This window comes from Leucopleurus acutus, assembly GCF_964270905.1.
Source record: "Leucopleurus acutus genome assembly, chromosome: 19".
Classification (NCBI taxonomy): domain Eukaryota; kingdom Metazoa; phylum Chordata; class Mammalia; order Artiodactyla; family Delphinidae; genus Leucopleurus; species Leucopleurus acutus.
In genome coordinates, this window is record NC_139161.1 from 11,878,244 (window position 1) to 11,897,879 (window position 19,636).

General features: G+C 60.3%; 2 protein-coding genes across 3 annotated transcripts; one reads left to right on the forward strand and one right to left on the reverse strand.

The window, feature by feature from the left end:
- Positions 1-2,560: 2,560 nt before the first annotated feature.
- On the reverse strand, positions 2,561-4,701 carry ARL16 (ARF like GTPase 16; the record flags this gene model as incomplete). Of its 2 annotated transcripts, none has more annotated exons than XM_082860220.1 (5): positions 2,561-2,782; positions 2,921-3,036; positions 3,648-3,761; positions 4,395-4,451; positions 4,639-4,701. In XM_082860220.1, the coding sequence occupies 5 exons, from the start codon at positions 4,699-4,701 to the stop codon at positions 2,611-2,613; spliced, it is 522 nt and encodes a 173-aa protein (XP_082716346.1). In that variant the 3' UTR covers positions 2,561-2,610. The 2 variants fall into 2 exon arrangements, with proteins under 2 accessions (XP_082716346.1, XP_082716345.1); XM_082860219.1 differs by having other exon boundaries at positions 4,624-4,701.
- Positions 4,702-4,916: 215 nt separating this feature from the next.
- On the forward strand, positions 4,917-18,159 carry HGS (hepatocyte growth factor-regulated tyrosine kinase substrate). The gene is made up of 22 exons (XM_082860548.1): positions 4,917-5,021; positions 6,516-6,600; positions 6,924-6,999; positions 7,372-7,464; positions 8,963-9,086; positions 10,195-10,247; positions 10,670-10,738; positions 11,413-11,537; positions 12,573-12,651; positions 12,718-12,816; positions 12,905-13,000; positions 13,663-13,701; positions 13,779-13,919; positions 14,020-14,079; positions 14,580-14,790; positions 15,131-15,303; positions 15,379-15,519; positions 15,602-15,779; positions 16,495-16,628; positions 16,714-16,833; positions 16,991-17,080; positions 17,497-18,159. The coding sequence occupies exons 1-22, from the start codon at positions 4,985-4,987 to the stop codon at positions 17,605-17,607; spliced, it is 2,334 nt and encodes a 777-aa protein (XP_082716674.1). The 5' UTR covers positions 4,917-4,984; the 3' UTR covers positions 17,608-18,159.
- The last annotated feature ends 1,477 nt before the right edge of the window (positions 18,160-19,636 follow it).

The window sequence follows — 19,636 nt, forward strand, 5'->3', positions numbered from 1 at the left end:
TTGTGGCCTTTGCTCGTAGCAGGGACCTGGAAATCCCAGGTCCGTCTCTCCCCCGACTGTGTCTCTTCCTGAGCCGTTTTGTTTTTCTCCTGCTCTCTGGCACAATCCCCAGCACCCTCAGTGGAGGACATGGAAGGTGGAATTTATGTGCCATTTCTGGCACATTAGCAGTTTGAAGCAAGGCCTGGTGGAAACTGAAGCCCTGGCTGACCTGGAGCTCTCTACCCGCAGCTGACCAGAGTGGGGGTGGGGGACAACCTGATGGAAACACTGAGCAGGGGCTTGTGGGGATTGGAAGGCACAGAAGGGGAGGAGAGGAGGCCCTGTGGGAGGCTTGGCAGAAGGAAAGGAGGGCTGGGGCTAGCCAGAGCATGGCCAAGTCCAGGAGCCACCAAGGCAGGTGGCGAGGCCCCAGCAGCACCCAGGCCACGTCAGCAGCTCTGGGGCCGTCCAGCCACCATGTTGCCAAGCTCTGTAGGCAATTCTGAGAACGGGGACACTGAGGATGGATGGGCCCCTCTGATAGCCAACCTTGCGGGGTGGTGTTAGGGGGCCTAGCAGGACCCCAGTGTTCAGAAGCTCACCCTGTAACGTGGGCAAACGGGGAGTATGTGCAGGTGGCATGTTCTCCAGGGAGAGTGCCCAGCCCCTCACCAGATTCTCAGGTCCCAGACAGCCTCTGCTCAGAACCTCGCTTCATCCCAGAAGGGAAAAGACAGGTTCCAGGTGGCCAGCACCCACTCCAGGGTCACAGTCACAGAGCGGTCCCCACTAGGGCTCCAAACCACCGCTGCACCCGTGTTCAGGTGTTATGGGCACCGCAGAGCACCGTTCCATGGCCTCAGACTGAGCCGTCCAGCCAGTCACCACCTCCCAAAACCGACTGCTCTGTCCTGCAGGTCTTGGGAAAACTGTTTTCAGGGCTCTTCAGGATCACCCGCCCAGCTCCAGGATCTCTTCACAGAGGACATTTACTCAACCGAGAGCCGCTTCTCAGAGCACCTAGGGAAACAGGAGCGGGTCGAGGACACAGGGCAACGGGAGCCCAGACCCCTCAGGCCAATCTCCTGGAGTACGGATGTAGCCCTGCCTGTCCCCTCTGGGCCTGGATGTCTGGCCCTGGGGTCAGAGTGGCTGGGGCAAAGACACAACCGCAGGGGTGGCCGAGGCAGGCTGGTGTGAACTGTTCCCGCCCTAGAGAGACCCAGGGGTGCTGGGGCCCTGGGTCCCCATGAGACCAATGGGGGCCATGCCGGCCTTCCAAAAGCCCTCGGAGGGCCTCAACAGTGCCACCTGTACCAGCCTCATTTGGAAAATGCTAAAATGCTTTGTTAAAACACACCTGCATCAAGCCAAAAGATGAACTAGGCATGTGACCCATGAACGGTTGACACTTCAAGGTCTGGCCACGCTCTCCTCAGTGCCCTGAGATTGGGGGACATCTGCCAGCCAGTCACTGTGGGTCCTGTGAAATCTCCACAGACCCACCATGGAGGGGGACCACTGGCACCTACGTGGTCTGCCTGAGAAGGTGGCACCGGCCCTGTACATCCAAGAGCCAATTGAGAACCTTCCCAGGGAGCAGCAGCACTGAACTGGGAGGCCTATCGCTTCAACAGGGAAAGGAAGACTTGAGACCGCACTGCCCTGCAGGACATACAGAGCTTTCTCGGAGCACCATTTAAAACCTCTGTAGAACAGAGCTCCCCTCACCCCCTCAGAGTGACCAACTGGAAACCGCGAGGAGGCTGAGGGCCTGGGCCGATGGCCCAATGAGCTAGACCACCAGCTGAGACAGAGGAAGCTGTTGTAGGAAACTCACAACAACATGCAGAAGCCGAGGGTTTCTTACTAGACTGCAGTAGGTTTAATAGTGGCCCCAAAAGATACGTCCAAGTTGTAACCCCCGGAACATGCAAAGGTGACCTTTGGGAGAAGGATCTTTGCACATGTAACTGTGGATCTTGAGATGAAATCACCTTGGATTTAGGGTGGGCCCTACATCCTCCTTATAAAAATAGGAGAGAAGACCACGTGAAGACAGAGGCAGAGATTCAAGTCCTGCGAGCCACAAGCCAACGACACCAAGCGGCACGAGCAGCCACTAGAAGCAGGGAATGGATTCTCCCTCAGAGCCTCCACACTTCTGGCTTCCAGCACCGTGAATGTAATGCTGCAAGCCACCATTTGTGGCGATTTGTTACAGAGGCCCTAGGACACAAATGCACCAAGCAATAGGTGTTTTCCCACAAGCTTCCTTGTACTGTCAAGGTATCAGAAACTCAACAGGTTGGAGCTTGTATCAGAGTTGAGAGAGCAGCTCTCCTGGTGGGCAGGGGAACAAATCCCCTAGAACCATCCCAGGATGGTGTAGGACACAAGCCACCTGGAAGGCCTGTCCTCCTCTCCCAGCTCTGGAGCCAGAGGGCAGATGTCAGGAATTCTATAACCTGGGTGCCTCAGTTTACCCATCACTGCAACTCAGCACAGAACCCCATCTTTTAGGATTTATCCTGCCCTTATAAAAGCAGCAGATGGCCAGAGGCCAAGTAATGCTTGCTTCTGCCTTCTTGCCACAGAGCAGGCCAGCCACGCTTCTCGGCCCTGCAGTCAACCATTCGTTCTGTGGGTGTCCTCGAGCCAGCGCAGCACTTCTGACAAGCCAGTGCCTTTCCGGGCACTGATTTCTACCGTGGTGATGTTCTGCTTGGCACAAGCAATGAGGTCCGGGAGCCTGATTAACGACTTTATCTCTTCTATGGTCATGTAACACGGCAGGTCACTGGAGTGAAAGCAATACCTGTCAGACTGGGCTGCCATCGCTGCACCCCCTCCCTAACGAGCCACCCTCCTGGCTACACTCCACAGGAGCTCCGCCCTGGGGCACCCCTGCGTTTCCTCTCAGCTCACAGACACGTACATTTTATTGAAGAGAATCAGAACCGATGCTTCTGCAAGTTGTTCTGCCGAAAGGAGAGCCAGGAGCTGCACACAGGATGCAGAGAGCTGGGTAGGGTTAGAGGTGTCCACCATGAACTGAAAAGAAGTAAATGGAAATTAGGACCCCCCTGCAATGGAACACTATCCCTGCCAGACCTCCTCTCCTCGCATCACGGGCCTGGCTCAGGAAGAGCAAGAAAGGCTTCCAGAAAGGGAGAAGCAGAGGGGAGGGAGCTGTGCAAGAAGGACCGGTGTTATTTATTTGTTTCCACCTACACGGAAGTCTCTACTTGTGTGGCCATTACTTTTCCAAGGAAGGGTCCTAGAATTTGGGGCACAGGCCTTGCCAGGATGGGACGAACCAGGGGATATAGAATTCAAACATAAAATGTAAAAACACACCCAGGACAATAAGGCAGTGAGTAGATGGCACAGTTACCTGCAGAAAAGGAACACTGCCCTCAGCAAGCCTTCTGTGAGTTTTCACGTTAGCCTGGGCTCAGGAGCCCTAGGGATCAGGCTGGGGTCCCAGAAGGAAGCAACTCTAGTCTGGACCCTGTTTCCCTGACTCGCACAGTTGCCCAGGAAACCAAACTCTATCCCACACAAAGTGAAACTGGGGACTAGACAACGCTAGAATAGGGACATACTTCCCCAAAGGAAGTTCAAAAGACTACCACCTACCAGGAGAGAACAACAGGACCTACCAGGAGAGAATGACAGTTTCCATAGTAACTGGACCAGATGGGGCCCATGCACCCGCCCAGCTCCCGGATGGTGATCCTTCTCTGAGCCACGATGTCCGTTAGGTTGGTACCCACCTGTGGAAAAAACCAGGATGCACAGAGACCACCACAAGCGCTTTCCCACACGGAACTCCTGGATAGCAACGTGCCCAGCCCTTTACACTGCAACCTAACCCCCAGCATAGGTCTTCGCAAATGTTTAGGCCCTAAGGTGGAACCATAAGGGAGGAGGCCTGAAGATGCTCCCAGGCGTCCAGAACCCTCAAGGCTGGCTGTGACCAGGGCACCAACGCCCACCAGCGGGATTCGCCCTGTGTGGCGAGCAGCAAATGCAGTCTGACCAGTAGTGAGGGGCGGGAGGCTCCGGATCCCCTGGGACTCTGTCCAGGCGGAGCCAGGCTCCCCGCGGCGACACCACCTCAAGTCTGTACTGAACACACTGACCCGCCAGACCCCAGCTTCCATTTAAAGGAACCCAGGGACTTCCCTGGGGGCACAGTGGTGAAGACTCCGGGCTCCCAATGCAGGAGGCCTGGGTTCGATCCCTGGTCAGGGAACTAGATCCCACATGCATGCCGCAACTAAGGAGCCCGCCTGCCACAACCAAATAAATAAATATTACAAAAAAGAAAATAAAGGAACCCAAAGCGCTCTTCTAACCGCAAGGGGACCCACTTCTCCTAAACCTGCAAGAGGCCGGAGGCCTACCGTGGGCCGCGTCGGGGGAAGATCGCCCAGGTCGCCCTTCCCATCCCGGGAGCTCAGCTGTGCGAGGTAGTCAAGGTCTCCGGGCTGGTCCGAGGAGGGAGCGCTGGCCGGACCCCGCCCCGGGCGCCCCGCCCCCCGCCCGGGCGCCCCCCACCCCGCTCGCCACCAGCGGCCCCCGAACCCCCAGGCCCCGGACCCAGACCTGCGCCCCAGGCCCCATCCCCCCGACCCGGCGCGGAAGGATAGTCTGCAAGCGTTTCACCAACAGCGTCTTCCCCACACCCGTGGCCCCGAGCAGAAGACACATCCCGCTCCCCGCTCCACTCTACACCCGTGGCTCGGCGTCCTGGCGACCCCAGGCCTCGCCCCCGGGCTGCTCATTGGTTCTCAGCGCTTACCGTCTCAGTGGGCGCGGTCCAATCTGCGCCCAGCGTCTGGGGCGAGCGGAAAGGCCCGCCTCCCCGCGGCTCGCGAGCAGGCCAGCGACGTGCGCGTGCGCGCACTCGAGACGGCAGGCGGAAGCGGAAGTCGGGGGCGCGCCGGCTCGCAGCGGGGAGAGCTGCGGCGTCAGGTCGGGTTCCTGGGTCGCCATGGGGCGCGGCAGCGGCACCTTCGAGCGTCTCCTAGGTAACGCGGCCCCCGCCCCCGGAGCGAAAACCCCTGGGCCCCAGCGCTCCGGGGCGACCGCCGTGCCACCCGGGCCCTGGGCGGGCGCGCAGGCGACGCAGGGCCGGCGGTCCGGGGCGCGGCCCCGGCGCCGGCCGAGTAAATGAGGGTCCGCGTAGGAGACGGGCCAGGAGCCTTGGGGAAACGACCACCAGCGTCTGGCCGAACAGGCCTCACGTCCTGAGTCACGAAAACGGGTGACTCAGTGAAATAGTAAAATCTCAGTAGACTCTCCAGACCAAAACCTAGGTTGCATGGGATTTGGGAGTTCTGACACATACATGGGCCCCAGAGGGTGGAGCCAGCAATGTCCTCTGTGGGTCCTGCCAAGCTCTTTGGAGCGCTGCTTCCCCAGGGACCCAGACCTGCGCCCTGTGTCCCCACTGGGCTCCCGGAAGCGCCCAGGGCTAGGAAGGCGTTTCCTCTGTTTTCTGGGGTGGATAGCTGATCCTTCTGAGCCTCCTGGAGGTCACAGATTTTAGGAAGGAAAATCGATTTTTATGGGCGAGCCCCCACCACTCCATGAAACCGTGTGTGCTCTGTGTTTGGGATCGGTGCTCTGGGTACTGGAATGGTACCTGCCCTCCTTGTTCCTTGCCCTCCTTGTTCCTTGAATATGGTTTTAGAGGGACCTCAGATGAGGCGCCTTTCTTGCTCATTGAACATACAGGCCGAGGAGCTCAGCTTATGAGGTTGTTCAGGCCTTCAGTGGTTAGTCCAGAAGTTACTCCCAGATCCATGTTGACCATTTGTACAACTCCAGGGAAGATAGTACTGGCTGGGCTGGAGAGCAACCCCTGAGCAGCACATCTGTCTGTCTGAGGCCACAGCGACATAGACTAGAGGTGGTAGCTGGAGAATCCTTGGCGGGTCGATCCTGTCTGCGCCTCACAAAACACGTGAAACAGAGCACTGGGGTCTCTGCTGCATGCCTCTCCAGCCATGCCTCAGCTGAGACCTAATCAAATAGGTTAAGCTTCTGAAAAACCAGGGACTCTGAGGGATGAGGCAGCAGAGTTCTCTTTGTTGAGAAACAGCTGAGTATAGTGTTGAATTCTGGCTTTGCCCCAGCAAGCTGTGTGACTTCAGGCAGTGACCTCACCTCTCTGTTTCAGTTCCTCTGTCTTCAGAGAAGGTGGAAATACCACCTAACTCTTAAGGTTGTGTGAGAATTGAGTGAGTTCAGGTAAAAATGTTTGGAACAGCACTTGGCATGTAAAAAGCTCACAACAGCGTTCTCCATTGTTATTTTCCAACCTGTTTGTCTGTCTTTCAGGAAGGACAGTGCTTTCATGGTTATTGTCAGGTGTCAGGAGCATTTTCAGTAGTTTTCTGTTTGGTCCAAATGTCTAAAATGGGAAGGAGGCAGTCCCTCCTGCCTGTTGCTGAGGTGGGGGGCCACCTGGGGAATCACAGAGCAGGATGAGCCCCTGTAATGGTGAGTTTCTGTCTTAGACAAAGCGACCAGCCAACTTCTTCTGGAGACCGACTGGGAGTCCATCCTCCAGATCTGTGACCTGATCCGCCAGGGGGACACGCAGTAAGTGCTCCCTCAAAAGCAATGGGGTGGCCACCCCGTGGACTAGGGTTGCTTGGTATCCGCTCATCTTCCAAGATCCTGCCTGGATGGAAGCCAACCGTGTTAGGCCCTGGTGGAGGACTGTGTGGTCTGTGTGCTGGGGTTTTTGAGATCTTGGGACGATTAAAGGACTTTCTCTGTACAGCTTGGGAGGGCACAGTTACCTGGACATTTGCCTGGGGGGTGTCTCAGGGACCAGATGGTGGGTGGGCTTTTCTCAGTCTTAGAGGCTGTTTTCTTTCTCTTTTTCTCTTTCTGCTTTTATCAATGCCTTTTTCTGTCAGAGCAAAATATGCAGTGAGTTCCATCAAGAAGAAAGTCAATGACAAGAATCCCCACGTGGCCTTGTATGCCCTAGAGGTAATCAGACCCTGTACGCCAGGTGGCACTGGTGGGGATAGCAGGGATGGGCGCACCGCCAGAAGTGGAGGCACTGGGGCCGTGGGGCAGGGCTGGGAGCAATGCCTCAGCTGTTCCACCTGAGGCTGACATGTGTGGGCCCTGAGGTTGACTCCAGTGTCTGTCCCTGGTGATAAAACACAGAGTTAGAAGAAGCAGGTGTACCCCTGGCTGCTTCCTGCCTCAGAGGCTGTAACGCGGGCTTTCTTGTCCGGCTGGGTGGCCTGAGGGCCCTGTTGAGGCCTGCCTTCTTGTGGGGAGGTGGGCCCGTCCAGAACGGGGAGTTCCTGCCCTGACCAGAGACTTAAGTCTACCCCACCTTGGGGCCTGCAGGTCATGGAGTCCGTGGTGAAGAACTGTGGCCAGACGGTTCATGATGAGGTGGCGAACAAGCAGACCATGGAGGAGCTGAAGGAGCTGCTGAAGGTGGGCACTCTGTGGGGAGCAGGGAGGCCCAGACTGGGGTGCGCCACCACACGGGCTTCTTGGGGCTTTGCTGGTGGGAACAGTGCCAGGTGCTGGAGGGCTGGAAGGCGAGTGTTCGTGGTCCCTGCCTTGTGAGGTCAGGCCTTCCCAGAAGTCAGCGGGGCTGCACTGGGGGTGTGGAGGAGACCCCACTCCTCCTGCAAAGTTGGGAAGGCTTCCTGGGGGGCAGGAGCTGAGTCTTGAAGGGCAGGGGATGCTCACTGAGCAGTGGAGAAGGTGGGGAGGGAGCTGTGTGCCATGGGCAGAGGTTGTAAGTGGAGGCCTGGGGTCCCCAAAGGCTCGGGTAGAATTCTGAGCAGGGAGGCACATGAGTGCTTATGGAGGGAGAGTTAGGGAACAGCAACAGCAGAGCAGGGACGCCAGGGCAGTGGGTTTTACACGCCCCCCAGCCCCCCGTGGGTGAGGGGCATCCCACAGAGCTGAGGGTGTGGGTGCCCTGGGTGGCAACCAGGGAGTGAAGCCCCAGCACCAACTCCACCGCCACTGTGGCCTGGGCCCTTTGGGCGCCTGTGGGCCTCACAGCCAGGAGCCCGTCTGGGGCTGAGCTGACGGCGGGGCTTCTCCAAAGCCCTGACTGGTGACTTGGCCAGCCCCTGCTCTGGCCTGGGTGACAGCAGAGGAGTTAGAACCCGCCCTCCTTGTCCTGGCACAATCGTGTCCTGTTCACACTGTACATGGTCTGAGTCCTCACAGGGGCAGGGCTACCGGAAAGGGGTCCGCTGACCAGACCCCGATTACAGGGGAGAGTGGGAGCTCTGGCGCGTGAGCTGTGCTTGGTGTCTTGAAGCAGCTTCCTTGACCCGCCATCCTGAGCATCGTGTGTGGATAGGATCCTGAGAGAGCTCTAGAAATGTGGTTGTCTGTGCTTTAGCTTGGTGGTGGTGGTGGCTCTGTATGTGGGGAACTTTCTGGAGCCACTCCCCCGCCTGCCCGTGCTGCCTATGACTGGAAGGAGGGGGCCAGCTGACCGTGCATCTGCTTCCTCAGCCCAGGCCTGATTGGCTCTGCCTGTCAGAGGCTGGCCTTAGCTGGCAACAGAGTGGGTTACAGGCTGAGGAGCTCGCTAGGCAGTCAGTGTCCTGTAGGGCACGGTGATGGGGTGGGGAGAGGCAGGTAGTTACGGGGCAGTAGGGGTTTGAGAGCCTCCACCTGAGGGATGCGCAGCTTCACCTAGGCGGTTAAAGATAAGTCCAGGTCCTGAGTGGGCAGACAGGTGCAATGGATTTGTCCTTGGGGACAGGGCTTCCTAAAGTAGGCCTGGGTCTGGGGAGTGGGTCACTACATGGCCCTGGTGCCCCACTTGGGGGACCCGCCCCACCTCTGCCAGCCCCAGTTGCTCGGAGTGTTGGGGTCTTGCCAGCTGCTTTTTCGTGCCGAGATGTCTCTTTGGCACCTGCCTCTCCCAAGGTTCTTATCTTCTTTCCTCCCTTCTCCACAGAGGCAAGTGGAAGTAAACGTCCGAAACAAGATCCTGTACCTGATTCAGGCCTGGGCGCATGCATTCCGGAACGAGCCCAAATACAAGGTCGTTCAGGACACGTACCAGATCATGAAGGTGGAAGGTGAGTCAGGGTAGTGGGGAGCAGCAGGGTCCAGCGCCAGGCCTGGGACATGCCACCAGGAGGTGAGGGGCTGTCCTGCACAAGGCGGGCCCAAGGGTGGCTGTGCCTGCCCCGTGCGCAGTGGGGGTAGCACTGTGCTCTGGGCACAGCGGAAACTCCTAGAGAGTTGTAAGTGGGGGTGTGGCAGCTGAGGTGTGCTTCTTAAGGCCCACCGCGCGTTCCTCCCGGCTGTTGCGGTGCCAGCGGAGAGGTGCTGGGCTTTGGCAAGGAGGCCGGTGGATTCAGGCCTTGTTTGGAGGATTTGCTGGTGCTCTCACCAGGCATGGAATGAGAGGGCTGGGCTGGGGCCTCTCCCACCTGTGCTGCGGCGGGGGAGGGCAGGTCCTCTGGCCCTGAAGATGAGGCATGGAGTGGGAGCGGGGGCAGCGCCTGCTGGCCGCGGGGTGGGCAGGACCGTGCAGACACTGTGTGATGAGGTCGGTGAGCTGGCCTCAAGCTCCCAATCCCTGGACCTTATACACGAGAGAGAACGCGCAAAGCTTTACGGGGGGGAATTCCCTGCCGATTCAGTGGTTAAGATTCCAGGCTTTCACTGCTGGGGGCCTGGGTGGACCCCTGGTTGGGGAACTAAGATCCCCATAAGCCACACGGCATGGCCAAAAACAAAAACAAAGCTTTCGTGGGATGCCCAAGGGGCCTGTGCCTCAAAAACAGCTTCGGAGCCCCAGCGCCCAAGAGCTCTGGGCAGCATGCCCGGCTGGGGTGCGGGGCCAGGAGCCAGATGGACTGGGGAATGTCTATGAGGCCTTGATGAGGTGGGAGCAATGCCTGGCTCTGTGTGTGGTCCCCAGGACAGAGCGGCCTGTGGGGAGCCACCCCAGCTGGGGGGCGGGCCGGCTGAGCTGTGCCCCAAGGCGCCCTTGCCCAGTGTGGGGTCACCGTGCCTGCTGCCCTGGGGCTCTGGGCTCTTCTGTCTGTTTGGGGAGGCAGATGCCAAGAGCTAGGATGCAGCTCTGGAGGCCTCAGGGCAGATGGGTTCGGGCAGGTGAGGCTATGGGCCTCGCCCACTAGGCAGCACTTGGCGGTAACAGCGGCCTCCTTTCTCCAGGACACGTCTTCCCGGAGTTCAAGGAGAGCGATGCCATGTTTGCGGCGGAGAGAGTGAGTTCACGGGGTGCTGGAGGTCTAGGAGTTAGGCTGCTTTGAGAAGGCAGAAGGGAAACCCTGGGATCTGGGCTTGTTGGCAGCAGGTGAGCTGCTGATCTGTCTCAAGAACGAGAAAGCTTGACTTTTTTCAGTAGAATATGCAGCTGTGTCTGCAGGTTGGGACAGGAACCCAGTTCAAGGTGCCTTAGGGCTGTGGTTCCCACAGCTGTGAAGACAAATACTTATATGTCCCCAAAGCTGTGGGAAGGAAGTCTTGCTGTAAGGTCTTTAGAAAGAAAGGAAGACTGTTTTGGAGGGGGATCCTTCCTCGAGTCATGCCTGCAGTGAGTTGGCTCCAGTCCCTTGCACACACCTGTGGGAAGCGGGGATCGGCAGGGAGGGCAGGGACTATGTGACCCGACTCTGCCTGTCCCCAGGCCCCCGACTGGGTGGATGCTGAGGAGTGCCACCGGTGCCGAGTGCAGTTCGGGGTCATGACCCGCAAGGTGAGTGCACCCGCCTTGGGGAGGGACCTGGCTCCACACCTGGCCGGGGCAGACCCCAGGCCACCTGCTGTCATCACAAAGCCACCGCACCCACGCACGGGCCTTTCTGTCTTGGCTGGGACCTGGCAGTGTAGGGAGTGTGGTCACCTAGGGTTGGTGTCTGATGGTCAGTGCTGTCAGGGGAAGTTCGGGCAAGGCTGCACCCCTCTGGGAACGGGAGTATACCCCACACCCGGGGCTGGGGGTTTGGGTCTGCGTTGCCTCGGCCAATAGCCCCTTGGCCAAGTCTCCTCAGCTGACTTGGCCTGTGCAGCTTGGACCCTCCCTCTTCCCACCGAAGCCCAGGCTGGCCATGGCAAAGGCTGGGGCCTGGGGCATCTGAGCAGACTCACCGGACTCACCGTCCAGCAAAACTCGTTTATCGGGACAACTCATGCATGTTTTTTGTGAATTTTTCTTCGTAATTTGACTTCTTTTCCTCAAAGTGGAGGCTACAGTTGAGAGCTTGCAAGTGCACCCTGTTCCCCCAGGGCCTTTGTGGCCTCCTGGGCTTGCCTTCTGCCCACCCTGGCCTGGGAGACCTGGTCTGGCGCGTCCTGCAGTGGGCGGTGCTGGGCGGGGGGTGGGCGTGAGGGGTGGCCGGCCAGGCTGCCCTGACCTGTCCCGTGTCGCAGCACCACTGCCGGGCATGCGGCCAGATCTTCTGCGGCAAATGCTCCTCCAAGTATTCCACCATCCCCAAGTTTGGCATCGAGAAGGAGGTGCGTGTGTGCGAGCCCTGCTACGAGCAGCTCAACAAGTAAGTCCCCTTGGACACTGAGCGGAGCCAGCTCCTACCTTGGTAATCGGGGGCGGGCGAAGGAGGCGGGGGGAGCGGCAGACTTGGACAGAGCCCAGCAGGGCCCCCGGCTCTGAGACCTGCTAGCTAATTGCTCAGGTTTCTTCTTGTAACGTCTTAGTTTGGGAGTGACACTTAGAGAAGAGATGTAGGAACAGTCTGGAGACCACACACACACCCTGCTCCTCCCACAGCCTGGGTCCCTCGGCCCCATTGACTCCATCACACCTGCCCTCCCCGCATCTGCCTGCGTGTCCAGACACATACACGTTGTGTCCTGAACCAGTTGAGAGTGAGCTGCAGGCACCCTGTCCTCCTCGCCTCGACCTCCTACGTGCGCTTCCCTGGAGGAACTTTCCCCATGTGACTGCTGCCGGCTGTTGAGTTGGGGCATTTAGCATCAGCGTGGTTCTGACACCTACTGCCCAGTCCCTGTCCAGGGTTCCCGTGTCCCAGTAACATCCTGCGGCGGTTTTGTCCTGTCAGGACCCAGCCACCACATCAGTTTCCTAACCCAGCATGTTTTATTTGCTTCATTTTTTGTGACGAGGACGTCGCTGAGGGGCCTAGGCTGTTGCGGCACATCCCTAGGTTTGGGTCCAAGGTTTCCTCGTGGTTAGAGACAGGTTCTGGCCTGGGAGCCTGTGCTGTCCATCTGTCCCAGCATCAGTGACGGAATCTGATCCCTTGGTGAAGTGGTGTCTGCAGGCTGCTCCACCGGGAGGTCCTTTTCTGTGGAAAGCCGGAGCCAGGCGGATGTTTGAGCCCCATTTGCAGGAGGGGGAGCTGTAGCTTAGGCCAGTGACTTACCCAGGGCTCCACAGCCCAGAGGTGACAGCTGGTTTGAGGGTCCAGCTTTTCTCTGGAATGTGGTCTGTGGAACCCCCGTCTTCCTTCTGTGGGGACGTCAGAGGGAAGCCCCAGGCTGTGTCCTGAGAACTTGTGGGGGGCCAGGGGTACTGTGCCCGATAACGTACAGCGTCCTGTCTCCTCCAGGAAAGCGGAGGGAAAGGCTGCCTCGACGACGGAGCTGCCCCCGGAGTACCTGACCAGCCCCCTGTCGCAGCAGTCCCAGGTACTGCCCGGGCCTGCGGGGGCGCCTCAGCCCTGGGCCCGGCTCACCCTGCCCTGCCATCCTCAGCTGCCCCCGAAGAGGGATGAGACGGCCCTGCAAGAGGAAGAGGAGCTGCAGCTGGCCCTGGCCCTGTCGCAGTCCGAGGCCGAGGAGAAGGAGAGGATGGTGAGCCGGGGGTGGCCTCGCTGAGTCTGGGGCTGCCAGGGGAGTCCAGGGGCACCCTCGCGACACCCTTCTCCTGGTTCTCCTGCAGAGACAGAAGTCGGCCTATGCCGCGTACCCCAAGGCGGAGCCCACACCTGTGGCCTCGTCAGCACCCCCCGCCAGCAGCCTGTACTCTTCGCCCGTGGTGAGCCCGCCCTCCGGCTCAGCCCCACTGGCTTGGACCCCCTTCCCATGGTGGGGTGGGGAGGCGGGGGGGTGGTGCCCCAACCTAGAGGCACATGTCTCATGGGCAGGGGCAGGGTGCGGCCTGGCGCCCACGGGTCTCAGCTCCCTGGTCGGGACCCTTGTGGGATAGAGGGCACTGTAAAGGCTGGCGGTCTCACTGTCGAGACCCTGGTCTCTTTCACACCCCCAAGAGCAGGAGGAGGTGAGAACCCCTGGGGTCAAAGGGGCTTTGCGTTTTTCTGGCCTTCAGTGGGGCCGTCACAGGTCTGCTTTTTGGGGATGGACCCAGCCTCTCTTTGGCCTCAGTTCTCTTTGTAAAAAGGGGGTGGGTGGCAGGTGGGAGAAAAGGTTTAGAAAGTCACTTGCAAACTCTGCAGGGCTCTGTGGGTGGGGCTGAGAGCAGCCCTGCCACCTGCCCACCTGTACCTGTGGTTCGTGGGAGGGCTGGTGGGGCACCACGCTGCGCCCTTTCTACGGTTTTGGAGCCCCTTGGGGTTCAGACAGGCTTTGGCCAGCCTCTAGGGTCCACTGTCATGGCTGCGTCATCCAGGCCTCCTGAGCGATGGCCAGGGTTGCTGCTGCTCCGGCCTATGACGCCTCACACCCCCCACATCTCCCCAGAACTCGTCGGCGCCTCTGGCTGAAGACATCGACCCCGAGGTGAGGACACCCTGTGTGTGGTGCTTTCCCCTTGCTGCCTCCTGGCCCTTGGGAGTGACCCCCTCTTGCCTGTGCAGCTCGCCCGGTACCTCAACCGGAACTACTGGGAGAAGAAGCAGGAGGAGGCTCGGAAGAGCCCCACGCCATCTGCACCGGTGCCTCTGGCAGAGCCCGCCGCCCAGCCTGGGGAGGCACACACAGTCCCTGCCAGTGTGGAGGTAAGGGGGCTGCTCTCAGGCTCCTGGCCATGGTCCCTTGGGAGGGGGCTGCCAGGACAGGCCAGGGGCGGAGTCCCAGTCACTCTCTGGTGTCTTCCAGACTTCCCTCCCGGAGACAGACCCTCAACCTGTAAATCCGGCCGGAGGCCCCTTTAGTGAGGTAAGCCATGGCTCCCTCCTCAGGCTGGGGGCATACTTGGCCTCCCGGAGCGCAGTGTGCTAGGCCCTGCCCAGGCATCTATCAGGAGGGCCGAGCTGTGTCCTCAGTGACCTCCTGGAGGCAGGCCATTGCAGCTCATGGCTCTCCGTTGAACCTCGCTGGGCTGGCTGTGGGCCAGAGCTCGGCTACTCGCGGCCTACCCTGAATGGATTGGAATATTCTGGGGCTCTGCACTTTGGTGCCCAGGGGAATAAGAGGCTAGAGCCAGGACAGCCTTGTCTCGGCCACACTGCGTCTCTGGGTAAAACCCAAGCCTCCCTGGGCCTTAGTTTCCTCACGTGTGAACCGGGTGCTGAGGGTGCCCCTTGCAGACCCACCGGGAGGACCAAGTCAGATGTGCAGCAGGTTCGGAGCTCAGCGGCCAGATGGTGGGTCCCTGCCCCTGCTCGGGGACCTGGGGGCAAAGGAGGCACTCAGCCAGACCCCCTGTGCCCCGGCAGCAATACCAGAATGGGGAGTCGGAGGAGAGCCACGCACAGTTCCTGAAAGCCCTGCAGAATGCCGTCACCACCTTCGTCAACCGCATGAAGAGCAACCACGTGCGGGGCCGCAGCATCACCAACGACTCAGCCGTGCTGTCCCTTTTCCAGTCCATCAACGGCATGCACCCCCAGCTGCTCGAGCTGCTCAACCAGCTGGATGAGCGCAGGCGTAGGTGCCGCACACACCCTCCCGGGTGTCCCTCCGGGGCCACGGGGGCTCCTGTCAGGGGCCGGCCACATCCCCTCGGGGCAGTGGGTGCCCTCCGCCAGGCGTCATCAGGCCTGGGGTCGTGTGGGCAGGGCTGCCCTGAGGGACCTTGGGTTCTACAAGAAATAGTCCCAGTGGCAGGAAACGTCCCACTGAGCGCCGGACAGTCAGCTGGAGGAAGTGTGTGCGTGCATGCGTGCTTGCCCACCCACCCTGGAGCCCTTATGCCAGCTGTGCCCTGTTGACAAGCGCTCAGCTGGGGAGCCATTGCCAAGGCCCCCGCTCTGCCCTCTCCCCACAGTGTACTACGAGGGGCTGCAGGACAAGCTGGCGCAGATCCGTGACGCCCGGGGGGCACTCAGTGCCCTGCGGGAGGAGCACCGGGAGAAGCTGCGCCGCGCAGCCGAGGAGGCCGAGCGCCAGCGCCAGATCCAGCTGGCCCAGAAGCTGGAGATCATGCGGCAGAAGAAGCAGGTGCGGCAGCGGCGGCCCAGCCCTGGGGGGTGTGGGGGGCAAAGCCAGCACTGACGGCTGCCTCATGGCCCACAGGAGTACCTGGAGGTGCAGCGGCAGCTGGCCATCCAGCGCCTGCAGGAGCAGGAGAAGGAGCGGCAGATGCGCCTGGAGCAGCAGAAGCAGACCATCCAGATGCGGGCCCAGATGCCAGCCTTCTCCCTGCCCTATGCCCAGGCACGTGCCTGCCACACGTCCCACTCCCTCCAGGCACCCTGGTAACTGAGAACTGCCCTGAAAGCCATCTCTCTATCCCCAGCTCCAGGCCATGCCTGCAGCGGGGGGCGTGCTGTACCAGCCCTCTGGCCCAGCAAGCTTTGCGGGGACCTTCAGCCCGGCGGGCTCAGTGGAGGGCTCTCCCATGCACACCATGTACATGAGCCAGCCGGCCCCAGCCACCAGCGGCCCCTACCCCAGCATGCCTGGGGCCGCAGCAGGTAACGGGGTGGGGGTGGGGCGGACGGGCGGAGGGCCAACAGCCCAGATGAGCCCCGGACCACTACCCCTTTCTTCTTTTATTATTTCAGTGTGATTTCAGAGTTACAAAACAGTTGGCAGAATGGTACAAAGAATTTTTCAGATTCCCAGACATTTCCTTGTCAGCACTTGCCCTCTCCACACACACTTTTTCTTCTGACCCGATTTAGGGTGCACGGCAGGCGTGACGCCTTTCACTCCTAGAGGCCTCGGTGCATTTGCTAAACCAGGATGCTCCCCACGGCCTGGGTACAGATGCCGGAACAAGGGCTCTGAGGCCGTGTTGTGACTGTGTCCATAGCCGGCTCAGCTCCCACACAGTCCCAGTACCCCGTTTGTGCCAACAGGAAACCCGTCACATGTTTAGCTGTCCTGCTTCTCTCACCTCCTTTAATCTAGAATGTTCCTTGGTCTGCCCTGGCATTCTGTGACACTGACTTCCCAAAGAGCACTGGCCCGTCATCTTGCAGACAACCCCTGTTTGGGTGTCACTGGTCTTCGGAGAGTGTGACATTCTGGGGGTCCTTTGCTATCTTTGTTGATTTCACTTTCGTTTCGTGAGAATGTGAAACACAGACTTGGTTCCAAAAGTCATAAAGAGAAGGAAAGGTCAGAAGAGGGCCCCCGCCGTCCTCGCCACTTCGGGGTGGTGAGCTCTTTCCTCTTTTCCTCCAGATCCCAGCATGGTAAGCGCTTACATGTACACAGCAGGGGCCGCTGGCACGCAGGCAGCCCCTCAGGGCCCCACCGGGCCCACCACCAGCCCAGCCTACTCATCCTACCAGCCCACTCCCACGCAGGGCTATCAGGTAGGTGGGAAGGCCGCCCCCTCCCCTACAAGGCCACTGGGGCAACTGGGCTCAGCCTTCTTCCATTGCCTCCTCCCCTCCATAGAACGTGGCTTCCCAGGCCCCGCAGAGCCTCCCGGCCATCTCCCAGCCTCCACAGTCCAGCACCATGGGCTACATGGGGAGCCAGTCAGTGTCCATGGGCTACCAGCCTTACGGCATGCAGGTGAGAGGTTGTGGGGGCATCGGGTGGGGGCAGTGCTGGGCAGGCTCCACTCTCTGCTCATCGCCCCACGTCCCCTCCACTGCCCTCTCCTCGCTGGTTGGCGTTTATCTGGTTACAGAGCTCCTTTCTCAGTGTGGGGTGGTTTTATCCTCCACAGAATCTCATGCCCACCCTCCCCGGCCAAGACGCACCTCTGCCGCCCCCGCAGCAGCCCTACATCTCGGGGCAGCAGCCCGTGTACCCGCAGGTGAGCCTCTCCCGGGGCCAACACCATGGGTCATGACAGGGGACAGGTTTTGCTGTGGACCCCCCTCAGCAGCGGGGCTGCCCTGGGAAGTGCAGCCAGTGTGGGGCAGGACGGCTGCTCTGCGGGCAGGACCAGGATAGACACTTCACAACACCTACAGGTGCCAAACCACGCATTTACTAAAAAGCCCAAGGTCACATCATCTCCGGTCCACAGACATGAATGGGGAACACCTGGGGTCTGGGCTCTGCTGGGGACAGGAAGAGTGCAGGGAGTCGGGAGGGTGGGCTCGAGGGGCCTGAGTACCAGGGCAAGGCTGGGATGTGGCATGTTCTGGAGAGGAGCCGGTATAGGGTGGGGTGGCTGGGGCCTGGAGAGGGAGGACAGACCGATGGGCCATGTGTCCCCCCCAACAGATGGCGCCCTCTAGCGGCCCTCCCCAGCAGCAGCCCCCAGTGGCCCAGCAGCCGCCGCCACAGGGGCCGCCGCCACAGGGCAGCGAAGCCCAGCTCATCTCGTTTGACTGACCACGGCTGGGAGCTCCCCATCCAGAGTAACACTACGGTTCTCCAAAACCACCGCCTCCGTCTCTAACTAGCGTCGTCCTTCTGCCTCGCTCTCTCCCCTCTGCGTGTAGTGTCCCTGCTCTGCACGGGCAGGGTGACCCTTCACCCTGGCCCTTTTCCGTCTTTGTCCTCACCTGCTGGCTTCTCGTCCCCCCCCAGGCCCCATCCTTGTCCCTGTCTTCTTGAGTTGGTGTCTGGCTCCTCTCCCCAGGGCTGGGCCTCGGCGGGGAGGGTGGTAGGGAAGGACTTTCTCTGAGAGGAAGCCCCCAGCCCAGCACGTCGGGTCCCGAGAGGGCCAGGTGGAGTGGGGTCTCTGCCCCACACAGCTCATGACCTCCCGTTCCCACCCAGGACACCTTAGGGCCTGTGGCCTGTGACTAGCGTGAGTGCTCCCCAGAGTCCTCCCCTGCAGGCTGTCAGCAGGGGTGCTCTGGCCCTCACAGGAAGGGTGGGGCCTGTCTCCAGCTTCTCTGCTTCTGAGCCGTCATCTCATCCAGTGCCCTGAGTAGACAGAATGGAACAGTGATAATAAAATGTCTTTCAACAAGTATTCGGGTGTCTGCACAGAGAGGTGCTGAGCAGCTGGTCCAGCTGTGGACAGGGGTGTATAAGGTGCCTCCCCACAGGCCAGCTGCCCCTCGCCCCAGGCCCAGCTCCACAGGAGTCTCAACTGGTAGATGCTGCTCTGCCTTGAGATCTGCTGTTTTCCTCCCTGAGACTGAGCACTGAGGAGCTGTCCTCTCTCCACCCAGCCCTGTGCTGCCCTGACTCCAGTCTGAGTCTGGTATGCCAGTTGAGAGTCGTAGCCTAGAAGAAAACATTTAAGACAACGCAGACTTGCAGCCTTTTGCATTCAGGATTCAGAACATTTCACAGACTTTGGACAAACCTCTTGGGTGACCCCCATTTTAGCTTGTCTGCGAAGGAATGGACTAGTTTAATAGGCACAGAGCTCACGTCAAAGGAATGGCCAGAATCACAGAGGTGCTGGGCCGAGGGCAGCCCTGTCTCCTGGCTCTGATCTAAAGTCAGGGCTGTTCTGCCTGGGATCTTAGGAAATCATCTGTGGCGTCTGGGACAGCAGCGAGGGGGCATGCTCTCTGTTGCATCTAAAGAGGAAAGGCCCCAGGACCTGAAGGGCTTGGGATACCCCATGTGCCAGATGTTTAGGAGCTGGACTAAGGCAGGGGTGCAGAGGCTTCTGGCAGGTGGAGACAGAGCCCAGGCTTACAAATGCTCTTCTCCCAGGACCCCGTCTGACCCCTTCCGGGCTCAATCACAACCCTTAGCAGACGCTGTAGGCCGAGTCCCGAGCTCCCTGCGGGTCTGGTCCAGGCGGAGGGCGGCGGCCTGGCTTCCAGGGTGGCCAGGACGGAAGGACAAAAGGTGCGCCCGTGCTGGCCGGAAAGGCAGCCGTTTAGGTACAGGAGGAAACCGAGGAGAAGGCGGCCCAGAGGGTAGGGGCGCTCCTGCCGCCAGGTGACCACAGGCCACGGACAGCCGGACCCCCGGGGCGAAGCTACCCAGGAAGGGAACTGGGGACCCTCGAGCCCGCCCTGCGGTAGCGCAAACTTCACGAGCCCGGGGTCGGGTGCAGGCATCACTGTGCCGTCCAACAGGGCAAAGTCCCGGCCGGTCGTCCCTAGTGGGACTGCCCGGGGATCCAGCCCGCCTCCCCGACTCGGACGGAACCCACGCCGTGGCTCAGCCTTCTCTGGGCTTCATTCACCCCCCGGGGCGGAGAGCCCGGGCCAGCCGCTGTCTGGCCGCCGCCAAGGAGTTGTCTGCGCGTGTCCCGTCCATCGTCTTCGGGGTAATCTGGGAGCGAGAGGAGGCAAGTCGAGGTGAGAGCGTCCTCCTCCAGCTCGTTTGCTCGGCGGCCCTGGCGGCTAGAGCGTCCTCCCTAGCTCCTATACCCGATGGCCCTGGTGGCTAGAGCGTCCTCCCCCAGCTCCTATGCCCGATGGCCCGGGCGGCTAGAGCGTCATCC